Below are 12,493 nucleotides of genomic sequence, written 5' to 3'. Positions count from 1 at the left end.
CTCCAGCCCCTCCTGTCCTATCTCTCTGCCACAAACCTCAGCTTCCTGCGGCCTCAGTCCTTCCCCTTCCACTTAAAAAGAGTACGTGGAGATTTTCAGATGCTGCTTTTAACTTAAAGATCGATCACCATGTACATTTCTCTGCAAATTGTTCCCCACCACCAGTCAAGAATATGTTTCTTCATTCACTCCCAATCCCAAAGTATTTCATTTCTTCAGTAAATATTCTAGCACCTCTAGTGCATATCAAGCCCTGAGAGTCCAGGACAAAAGCATCCTGACCCCTGGGGTTCACTGCCAGGTACAGATGACCATCATAGCAGTGTAAACATCTGCATGCATGCAATGTGAGACCAGGAAGGAAGCTCAGGGGGTCTTGGGAGTGGATCATCAGGATATAAAACACACTTTAACACATTCAAAACAATAGAAATCATTAAAAGTATGTTCTAGACCTCAATGGAATTAAAGTAGAAATCAATAACAGAAAGAGAGCTGGAAAATATCAGAATTTTTGGAAATTATAAAACAAATATTTTAATAACACACGGGTCAAAAGAGGAGTGTGAGGGAAATTTAAAAATACTCTGAACTAAATGGAAATGAAAAGACAACTTATCAAAACGTGTGGATGCAGTAAAAGGAGGGCCTAGAGAGACATTTATAGCATTGAATGCGTATGTTAGAAAGAAGGAAGATATAAAATCAATATTCTAAGCTCCCGTTTTAGAAAATCAGAAAAGGGAGAACAAACTAAATCTGACATAAGCAAAAAGAAGATAAATGATAGACATAGAGCAGAAATCAATGAAATTGAAAATAGAAATTTAAAAGAAAAAAAAATCAATGAAACCAGAAGCAGGTTCTTTGAAGAGATGAGTAAAATTGATAAATTTCTAGCCAAGGAAACCAGGAAAAGAGAAGAGAAGACACAAATTACTAATACCAAAAATGAAAAAAGAGTCATCACTACTGATCCCATGGACATTGAAAAGATAATAATGAGATATCATGAAAAATTCTATACTAGATAATCCGATAACTTAGAAGAATTGTAACCATTCCTTGAAAGACAGATGGTTCCGCAGGGGCCACTGCCCCATTCCCAGGCCCTGGGCACCCAGGGTGTGAGGGACATCCCAGGTTTGATCCAGAAGCTACAACATTCAGCAGACCCAATCTCAGGAGGGATGCAATACCCTGATGCCTTACAGTCTACTCAGCCAAGAGAGACACAGAGCACCAGATGGAAATAGCTCTAGATCCCAAGACTCTCCTGGAACACCCACAGGAAAACCATCCCACACACTCAGGACCCCATGCAGGGATTTGTCCACCATGGGTCCCCTCCTAAGCCACAGTGCAGCCCCAGCACTCACCAGGGCTACAAGCAACAGCCCTGGAAAATAGCTGTTTCTTGGCCCCCAGAGGACTGGTCAGAGTCATCCCTCCTCATCTGAGCTCCATACCACCCTGTGCAGAAGGTGAATGGGGCTGTCCCAGCAGGAGGATTGTGTGGGGGCACGTGTCACTGTGACAATATTACGATTGGAGTATCTCTGGATCCCACACTGACACAGCACTGGTCCAAAGTCTCACTCAAAACAAGTGGTGCACCACGCTGAAGTACATACAGCCTAGCAGTGCTTGTCATTTCCCACAGGATACAAGGCATCCAACCTGCCACCCGCCTGTGGATGCCGGAGATGAGAGACACAGACACAGGGACAAGGATGTCCCACTGATGACAACAGAAAAGGAGCCCAGTTTTGGGGGCAGCAGAGCCAGTCGGAGGCCTGCTGACCTGCTGTCGTAGTTATCTAGTGCTGCTGTAACAGAAATACCACAAGTGGGTAGCTTTAACAAACAGAAGCTTATTCTCTCACAGTCTAGTAGTCTAGAAGTCTGAATTCAGGGTGCCAGCTCCAGAGGAATGTTTTCTCTCTCTGTGGGATTAGAGGAAGGTCCTGGTCATTGATTTTCCTGTGGTCTAGGAGCTTCTCAACACAGGCACCCTGAGTCCAAAGGAAGTCCTCTGCTTCCGGCACTACTTTCTTGGTGGCATGAGGTCCCCCACTGTCTCTGCTTGCTGTTATATCTCTCTTTTATATCTCAAGAGAGACCCACTCAAGACACAACCTACACTTTGGATGGAGTTTGGCCTCATTAACATAATACCTCTCAGTCTGCCTCATTAACATCACAGAGGCAGATTTACAACACATAAGAAAATCACATCAGACAACAAAATGGTGGACAATCACACAATAACAAGACTATGACCAAGTGGACACACATTTTTTGGTGACACAATTCAATGCATAACACCAGCTCTTCACAAGGGAGGTGGGAATGAGGCAGGTATTCACCAAGGAATTTTATCCTTCTGAGTGTGTGCACAGAGAATACCAAGAGGGCCTTAAGGCTAGCTCCTGCACGTGATCACAGAGGAAAACCCAGCCTGGTAGGCATGGGGGGAGAGGAAGAGGGAACATACCACTCCTTTTATATTTTAAAATTTTCTCCAGGTGCAGATAGGGCATTTCCAACAGGATGTTTAGTGAAAGAATGTAAGAGGACTGTTTCCAAACTTACCCCTTAGCAGTGAGGGACCTTCTCCAGGCCCTGAGCTGTGGCTTCTCTCCTTCCCACCTGTCCCTCTGTGGAGCTCAGGGTCTCTGGGCACCATCCACACCTCACTCCCTGAAGGAGAAGCCAGCAAAAGAGTCAAGATTCCCCTGAGCAGGAACAGCAAGGCACAAGTCAGAGGTGGAGGGAGATGCCCCTCACAGGCCATCAACATCAAGGCCAGCCTGGGAGGACTTATGTGGCAGGGGCAGGGGCTTGAGGACTTACCTGGGGAAGGGCCACAGCTGGGAGGAGCTCCTAGAACACAGGTATTGCCCCTAAAGTACACGTGGTCTCTTACAGAATAAGGAATAAACTTCCAATTCACAGTCCTAGAAGTCCCTCGCCCCTGGACTGGAGAACCCCTGACCTCCCGTCTTGAACTCTCTTCCCTGGTCCAGCCTTCCTGGGGCAGGTACTGCTGTCTCTGAGGATATAAAAGACCCCATGCAACTGATGCACAGTGGGGATGGGCATTCACCCACCCTAGTTGCCACTGCACTGGTGGGAGGAATGATTTCCATGATGGACAGACATCCACCAGTTCAGGGGGAATCCGGGAAAGCCTGGCATAGCCAGCCATATCACCCCGAGAGGCCCCCAGATGTTTCAGCAAGAAACCCCTCAGGTGTGAAGCCCAGCCCCAAGCTCAGGTCTCTACCTCTGGAACTGCCTTCCTTCCATCCTGCCAGAGGAGGATTGGCGGTAGGTGTGCACCACTGTGATATTACTGTTATGGTTCTGGTTGTTATGGCCACAGCCTCACAAAGGTTTTCAAAAACCCATCCCTATAACTCAGCCCCTCTCACCAGGATCTGAAGCCCTGACCAGGGTTTTGAAAGGTGTTATGGATTGAATTGTGTTCCCCCAAAATAGGTGTTGTAAATCCTAACCCCTGTACCTCTGCTTTGGAAACCGTGGTTGCGTAGTGGTTAAGTGCTAAGGCTGCTAAACTAGTGGTCAAAAGTTCAAATCCACCAAGCACTCTTTGGAAACTCTATGGGGCAGTTCTGCTCTGCCTATAGGGTTGATATGAGTTGTAATCCACTCGAGGGCAGTGGGTTTGGTTTTTTTATTTTATACCTCTTGTTATAAGCACACTGGCATATCGATTTTCTTTGTTATGTTAGTGAGGCTATATTAGCATAGAGTATGTCTTCAGTGAATATCTTTTGAGATATAAAAGAGCAGGTTAAGGAAGCAAACAACTACATGATACAAGCTGTATAATCTCCCAAGGAACCTAGGAAAAGATGCTGAAAAGAGACTGTAACTTTTCCCCAGAGCAGAGAGAGGGAGAGAAAGCCTTCCTCTAGAGTTAGAGCTCTGAATTCTGACTTGTACCCTCTGAAACTGTGAGAGAATAATTTCTGTTTGTTGAAGCTACCCACTTCTGGTATTTCTGCTATAGCAGCACTACATAACTAAGACAAACAGGAATACACACCACGGATTCCTCGGGTACCGCAGCCATTTGGCCCATGACCCAAACCTCCATGAGGGACAAGCCAGCAAAAGAAGTAAGGGTCCCCTGCAAAGGAACAGCAAGGCACGAGTCCAAGGTGGAGCCAGGTGCCCAACTCCAGGCATCTTCATAGAGGCCAGCCTTGAAAGACAGAGGGCAGTGCATGGGGTCATTGGTGACCTACAGCCACAGCTGGGAGGAGCTCCTAGGACCTAGATCTCTGCCCCTAAGGCACACCCTGTGCTCTCACAGAATTAGGAGGAAACTTCCAATTCACAGTCCTACCTTTCCCTCCTCCTGGGCTCCAAAACCCTGGACCTCTAATCTTGAACTCTGCTATCTCCTCCTGGGTCAGGTACTGCTGGCCCTGAGGATATAAAAGACCCCCGGATATAAAAGACCCCCAAGTAATCTATGCACTCACCAACCCTGGGTGCTGCTGTAGAGGCAGGGGATTGGCTGATTCTGAACAGACACCCACCAGCTCAGCCACACCACCCTGAGAGGCCCCCCAGATGTTTCAGCAAGCAACACCTTGGCAGAGCCCAGTCCTGAGTTCAGGTATCTACCTCTGGGGTAGCCTGCCTGGCATCCTGCCAGAGGAGGATTAGGGGCAGGCCTGCACCTCTGTGGCATTACTGTGGTAGTTCTAGTTGCTATGCCCACAGCCTCACAATGTCTTGCAAAAGCCCATCCCGATGTCCTAGCCCTTGCCACCAAACACTGTGGGCCTGCCTAGGATTTTGAAAGGTGTTACAGATTGAACTGTGTCCCTCAAAACACGTGTTGTAAATCCTAACCCCTAATCCTGTGGCTGTAATTCAAGAATGAGTTTTCTTTTTTATATTAATGAGTCAGTATTAGTGTAGAATGTGTCTTGAGTTGACCTCTTTTGAGAATGAAAGAGCAGATTAAGCAAGCAAACAAGTACATGTTACAAGCCACTTGGTCTTCCATAGAACCTAGGAATAGAATCTGAAAGAAGACAAAGACATTTCTCCAGAGCAGGAAGAGAAAGAAAGCATTCCCATAGACCCAGTGCTCTTAATTTGCTCTTCAAGCCTCCTAAAATGTGAGAAAATAAATTTCTATTTGTTAAAGTCACTCACCCATGGTATTTCTGCTATAGCAGCACTAGATAACTAAGACAAGCAGGGACACACCACCATGGACTCACAGGGATACTGCAGTGTCTCTGTTACCTAGTACTACTATAACAGAAACGCCACAAGTGATTGGCTTTAACAACATTCACAGTAAAGTTGGCTAAAAGTCCAAATTCAGGGCATCAGCTTCAGGGGAAGGCATTCTCATCAATCTTCCCCTTGACTAGGACCTTCTCAGCACAGGGACCCCGGGGTCTAAAGGACAGGCTGTGTTCCCAGCACTGCTTTCTTCGAGGTATGAGGTTACCCCTGTCTCTCTGCTCACTTCTCTCTTTTGTATCTCAAGAGATTGCTTCAAGACACAGTCCAATATTGTACTTTGTGTCCTGCCTCACTAACACAACTGCCACCCATTGTCTCTCATTAACATCATAGAGGCAGGATTTACAACATATAGGAAAATCACACAATACCAGAAATCATGGACCGGGGAAGAAATATGCACATTTTGGGGGGGACATAATTCAATCCATGATGCACAGCCATGCAGCCTATGACCCAAACCAGCAGGTACAACTGTCACAGTGATGACATGGTTCCTTGGAACATCAAACTCCCGGGCAGTCACCATAGAGACCTCGACAGAGAGGCCAAAGCCAAGCCCCCAACTCAGCCTAATCTAGGTCTTAGTGGGTACTCTCCTCTTGAACCCCATCCCAACCATGACCATTGTCTGCTGGCTTCATTTGGACAACCCTCAAAAGTCTCCCCTCCTCACTCAGGGTTAGTCAACATATCGGGGCCATGGATGGGCACCTCAAATGCACCACTCCTCAATGTCCCTCCCCCCATTTTAGACAGAGGGAGCACATTTGGCTCCCCTACTACCGCAGTCCACCAGCTAGCCCTGCAGCTGTGACCACAGAATAACACTGGCCTCCTGGACCCTCTCTGCTTCTGGCACAGGGCAAGCCAGCCCTGGCTCCAAACCAGTTCTTGTCACAGAGTGTCAAGCTGTAATAGATGACTATGACTATGGTGATCACAGTGGCAACACCCATAGCAGCAACAACCTGCTTCACCCAAGCCCCAGTGCCTCCCAGACCCTGAAACATGAGGCAGGGGGAGGGCAGTTGGAGGGTGCGCTTCTGTGAGTCTGGCCACCTGAAGGAGAGAATAGTTGTGCTTGGGGTAGGGACCACAGTCACAACCACATGAGCCCAAGGTTGGTCGAAGGGGTAGTGCAGGGCCTGGCCTGGGACTAGGCAAAGGCAGAGGCAGGCCCAGGGCTGGTGTCAGGCATGTACACAATTATGCCCTGATCCTCTGTCTGTCTGACCGTAGGGCCTGCATCATCATTCCCTCACCAGGCAGAAACTGAGGCATGAGCTGTGAATGATTTGGGGTAGGCTGCCCCAGACTGCTAGGAGCAAGCTGAGAGCTCTCGCTGCTGGCTCAGGCTACTGGGACAATTCCTGGAGACCAAGGACTCTGATCCATGATCCTGGTGATTGTGCCTCCATGTTTTCCCAGGGGCCTCCATTAAGCCACCATTCTCTCTCCCTGGGGATATACTTCCCCCACTGTACTGGCAGATTAGCCTCCCGGGGGCACCAGGCCCAGCCCTCTGAGGCCCTCTGTGGTCCTCCAGCCACTACAAGGACAGGAAATATTGTCTGGGTCCCTGTCACTGTGGGAGGTGGAGTAGTAGTAGTTACCACAGTGCCATGGATCCTGCTCAAAATCACCTGGCTCCTGCCAGCCATACTGGCAGCTAGGCCTGGTCACCTCATGCTGTCCTCCCAAGGTTCCAGTAGTTGGAAGTGTGATCCCCTCTCCATAACAAGGCTCAAGATACACAGCCACATGCCTGTCAACAACAAAGACCCTTACCCACTACCCACCTAGGAGGCACCTGTGCAGAAGATGACTGCGACTATCCACTACTGGCTGAGCTTAGTGGTGCTCAGATCCCCAGGCCCCCAGGCCCCAGCCTCCCCAGCAGCACCCTAACAGTTCAGGGAAACCGCACAAAGCTTCCCTCTGTTGGGCAGTCTCAGGCAACCTTTCCCCTGGCCTGCACTGGCTCCTAGCATGTCCTCACAGACTCTCTTGCCCCTTCCCAAGGACAGGAACAGACCCAGGACCTCTGAGGCTGTGAGGCTGCCCACTGCCTGGTGGTGGCGCGCACACATTCCTGTGCAGGGAAGGGTGAGGTCTTGCTACCTGGGCCTCAGACAACCCTATCCCACTCACCACCGCCCACCCTGTACCACTTGATCCCTGCCCACTCAGTCCCCTGAAGGCCCTGAGGCCCCACACTGAGAGCTCAGAGCTGTCAGTGCCCCCTGACTCTGCCCTACCCTGGACAGCACCCCCAATAGAACCACAGCCCACAGCCTGGTCCAGAGGCCACAGGAGCGCAGTATGGAGGCCTGTGCAAGCCTGCTCCACACCAGGGTCACCAATCCAAAGGCGTGAAGAAGACTACCTGGGCAGAGATGGGTGGTGGTAACCCCAGGGCTCTGGGTTTTCCCCCTTTCAAGCCCCAGTGACTCTTACCAGAGAGCCACAGTGACACACATCTCAAACAGAACTCATGCAGTGGTCTCCAGACTAGAGAGGCTCAGAGCCAAGTCCACAGAGCTCCTCAAGCCCACACCCATGCAGCCTCTGCCTGGGGCCCTTCTCCAAAGGCAGTAAAAGGTACAGAAGGATTTTGTGCTGCTCTGTGACAAGGTGGGTATGGTGGAACCCATTGTTTGAAAGGCCAAACGAAAAACTGGATTCTAGCAGAAAGTGGATGGACAGCTGCCAGCAGAGGCAGGGGTCAGGGAGAAAGGCCAGTGGTGGAACATTAAGGCCAGTCAGGTTCTACACTAACCCCAGGATAACAGCCTAGACTCCGCACGGGCTTTACTTCATGATGAGGAGTAGAAAGCGTGAGCTGGGGAAGAACTTCTGAGCAGTGAATTTGGGGTACCCACTGTGTGGCCAGAGCTCACTAAGGGTCATAGACCCCGTTCAGGAAGGCTGACAGGACCAACACCCTGAAGGTGAAGTTCAGCTCATATGTGGATTTCCAACAGTACATACCCACGCTGGGTCAGAGCCAGAGAGGTAAAATTATGCCAGGAAGACTCAAATGGAGGCATCCCTGGGGAGCCCAGGCAGGTGGTAGATCCTCCTACCCCCTAACCAGGGAAGGAGAGCTTCAACACTTCTGCCTATTTGTCTTTCAACCTACCTGCAGCTAAGCCAAGGCTTTTGCTCTCAGAGCCAGGGGAGATATCATCCTGGCAGTAAGGTCTCTATGGAGTCCCAGTCCTTCCTGTACCCCTCCATGGCCTTCAAAGTACCTGTTTTGGCTTTCTGGACACTACACCAGTCAGTCAGGGTCCAGGCTCCTCTTGGTATATCAAGAGGATAGTGGAGCAGCAGGAGCTCATCTGGCTGGGTGGCACAGGGCTCAGCCCATTCCCCATGCTACTCCCATGTGTGCTCAACAACCTGTTTCTCCCATATCATCACTGTGGTCCAGAGTGTGTCTTCTATAGCACGAGTCGGTGCCCCACACAAGAAGGGTACTCAGGGCATCACTCCCCAGCTGCCTTTCCTGGGTCCAGATGGGTCAGCTCATCAAAGGACATAGGAGTCTGGGGACCTGACACTCTGGGCTCCAGGTCAGCCCTGGCCTTGGCCACTGCAGGGTTATGTCCGCAACCAGCCTCCTAGCCCTCCTTGGGAGGCCTTAGCTCAGCTAGACCTGTGGTGCCCCTTGGGCAGAGAGGCAGCCCCACCTTCTGGCTCCAGACCCCTCACCTTCCACACACAGGAAGCAGATAAGCTCTAGGCCAGCAAGACCTCACAAATCAGCTTTAAGGCATCAATTTTCCCTTCCTGTCCTTCCTTCCTGGCCTCTCAGTCAGAAACTTCAGCTTCCTGTGGCCTCACACCTTCTCCTCCATTTACACACAGTATATAGAGATCTTCAAATGCTGCTTTTAACTTCAAGTTAGAATCATCCTGAATATGTCTCTGTAACTTGTGCCGTCCCCCTGCCAACCAGTCAACAATATATTACTTCATTCACTCCCAAAGCCACAACATTTCATTCATTCAGTAAATATTCTAACACCCCTAGTGCATATCAAGCCCTGAGAGTCCAGGACAAAAGCATCCTGACCCCTGGGGTTTATGACCAGGTACAGATGACCACCACAGGAGTACAAACATAGCATGCCTGCAATGTGAGACCAGGAACGAAGCTCAGGGGGTCTTGGGAGTGGATCATCAGCACATAAAACACACCCTAACACATTTAAAAGAATAAAAATCATTAAAGTATATTCTGGGCCACAACAGAATTAAACTAGAAATCGATAACAAAAAGATGCCTGGAAAATATCAAAATATTTGGAAATTAAACAACACACTTCTCAGTAACACACGGGTCAGAAGAGAAGTCTGAAGAGAAATTTAAAAATACCTTGAACTAAATGGAAATGAAAAGACAACTTATCAAAATGTTGTGATGTAGTAAAAGAGCGCTTAGAGAGACATTTATAGCATTAAATACATATGTTAGAAGAAAGATATAAAATCAATATTCTAACTTTCCATTTTAGAAAACCAAAAAATGCAGAACAAATGAATTCTGACACAAGCCAAAAAAAGAAACGAATAAAAATAGAGCAGAGATCAATGAAATTGAAAACAAATAGAAAAGAATCAATGAAACCAAAAGCAGATTCTTTGAAGAGATCAGTTAAACTGATAAATCTCTAGCCAGGCTAACCACGAAAAGAGTAGAGTAGATCTAAATAACTAACACCAAAAATGAGAAGGAAGTCATCACTACTGATCGCATGGAAATTAAAGGCTAATAAAGGGATTTGATGAACAACTCTATGCACACAAATTTGACAACTTAGATGAAATATAACAATTCCTTGAAAGACAGAGGGTTCCGCAGAGGCCACTGCCCCATCCCCAGGCCCTGGGCACCCAGGGCATGAGTGATATCCCAGGATTGATCCCGAAGCTAGAGCCTTCAGCAGACCCAAACTCAGGAAGAATATAATACCCTAATGGTTTACAGTCGACTCAGCCAAGAGGGACACAGAGCACAAGATGGAAATAGCTTCAGACCCCAAGGCCCTCCTGGAGCAGGAGCACCAATGGTACAAAGGCACTAGCAGGCAAACCACCTCACATGCTCAGGACACCACCCAGCCATTTGACCACCATGGGGCTCTTTCTTGGCCACAGTGGAGCCCTCGGCACTCACCCAGGCCACATGCAACAGCCCTGGAGAATACCTGTTCCTTGGCCCCCAGTGGGCTGGTCAGAGACATCCCTCCTCACCTGAGCTCCATATCAAAACCTCTGGAACTCTCGGAATCCCCAGTGCAAAGAGAGAATGAGGTTATGCTAGCAGGAGGATTATGTGAGGGCATGTGTCACTGTGAGGATATAGCGGTTGGAGTTATAGCTATTACCACAGTGACACAGCACTCACCCGAAAGCCCCAGCCAAAGCTCGTGGTGCAGCACCCTGCGGTGCAGTCTGGCAGTACACATCAACTCCCACAGGGCAAAAGGCATCTGACCCACCACCCAGCCATGAATGCCAGAATTTGGAGACAATGGGACAAGGATGTCCTACTGATAACAATAGAAAAGGAGACCCAGCTCCTGGGGAATCAGCCACAGTTGGAGGCCTACTGACCAGCTGTCTGAAGCATCTAGTGCTGCTGTAATGGAAATACCACAAGTAGGTGGCTCTAGGGAACAGAAACTTATTCTCTCACAGTCTAGTAAGCTAGAAGTCTGAATTCAGGGTGCCACCTATAGGGGAAGGTTTTCTTTCTCTGTGGGTTCTGGAGGAAGGTCGTTGTCATCCATTCTCCTGTGGTCTAGAAACTTTGCAGCACAGGGAACCCTGGTCCAAAGGATGAGCTCTGCTCTTGGCACTACTTTCTTGGTTTCATGAGGTTCCCCTGTCTCTTTGCTTGCTTTTCTCTTTTATACCTCAAAAGAGATTGACTTAAAATATAACCTAAACTTCTAGATTGAGTCCTGCCTCATTACAAAACTGCCTCTAATCCGGTCTCATTAGCATCATAGAGGTAGGATTTACAACACATAGGAAAATCATATCAAATGGCAAAAAGGAAGACAATCACGCAGTCCTGGGAACCATAGCCCAGCCAAGTTGACACATTTTGAGGAGACACAATTCAATTCAAAATACCAGATCTGCAGAAGGGAGGTGGAACCTAGGCATGTATTCACCAGGGTACTTCGATTCTTCCAAGTGTGTGCCCAGAGAACACCAAGAGAGTTGAAATGTGGGCTCCTTACTGTGATCACAGGAGTGAACCCAGGCTGGTAGACATGGAGGGAGAGGGAGAGGGGACATTCCCCATACATTAACACTCTTCCCCATGTTTGAAACTTTCCCCAGTCACAGATACTGCATTTATAATGGGATAGGTAGTGAAAGAGTGTAAATGTATTTTTTGAAAACTTCCCCTTGGAAGTGCAGGAACTGCTCCAGGTCCTGAGCTGTGACTCCTGTCCCTCCCTCCTACCCCAAAAGCCAGCAAAAGGGAGGGGGCCAAGATGGCTGACTAGGTAGACGCTACCTCGGATCCCTCTTGCAACAAAGACTCAGAAAAACAAGTGAATCGATCACATGCATGACAATCTACGAACCCTGACCGACAAACACAGATTTAAACAGTTGATCTGAGTGACAGAGACCAACTACAGGGAAGCAGCGACTGTTTTCGGAGCCTGGAGCCAGCGTCCCAGTCAGGAAACCTTGGCACCGGGCTTTCAACTGGATGTAGGGGAGCTGAGCATGGCATCCTGAGACGTGCAAACAGGGGGCATAGCCCTACCCCCCTGAACTGACCTCGGGAGGGGGCCCAGGCGGTCTGCGCAGGCTGCGAGGTGACACGGCTGGCAGGAGGAGAAGTCGCCGCAAGGCAGCGACTGGTTTTGGAGCCGGAGTGCAGTGTCCCAGCCGGGGAACCTTGGCACGGGGCTTTGGACTGGGAGCGGAGGAACTGACCCGGGCTTATGAGACAGCGCAAGCATGGGACGCGGGCCTGACCATTGGGGACAATCTCTACCCACCCAGCACACACAGTCAACGACGCACCCCTCGGGAATCTCAGATAAAGCAGTCTTCCGAAGTAAAAGATAAGTAACTGTCTATATTCCAGGGTGCTAAAAAATTTTTTTTTTTTTTTTTTTTTACTCTCTCCTGTTTTTCTGAACCCTCC

General features: G+C 49.0%; 1 protein-coding gene across 50 annotated transcripts in view; it reads right to left on the bottom strand.

Moving 5' to 3' along the window:
- Positions 1-12,493, bottom strand: part of LOC126064689 (uncharacterized) — a 302,693-nt gene that overhangs the window by 169,491 nt on the left and 120,709 nt on the right. For 43 of the 50 annotated variants that reach the window (XR_007514592.1, XR_007514593.1, XR_007514595.1 and 40 more), the window contains one exon: positions 2,596-2,703. The exons of 5 other annotated variants lie outside the window; for them this stretch is intronic. Coding sequence is in view for 26 of the 45 variants with exons in the window: in XM_049863900.1 (XP_049719857.1) it covers positions 2,596-2,703 (108 nt within the window). In the remaining 19 variants the exon portion in view is untranslated. Of the gene's footprint in view, positions 1-2,595; positions 2,704-2,856; positions 3,056-12,493 lie in introns of all 50 variants that reach the window. 2 more of the 50 variants (XR_007514591.1, XR_007514597.1) reach the window with 2 other exon arrangements.

Source organism: Elephas maximus, chromosome 21, assembly GCF_024166365.1.
Source record: "Elephas maximus indicus isolate mEleMax1 chromosome 21, mEleMax1 primary haplotype, whole genome shotgun sequence".
Classification (NCBI taxonomy): Eukaryota; Metazoa; Chordata; class Mammalia; order Proboscidea; family Elephantidae; genus Elephas; species Elephas maximus.
This window is presented reverse-complemented; position numbering and strand designations above follow the sequence as displayed.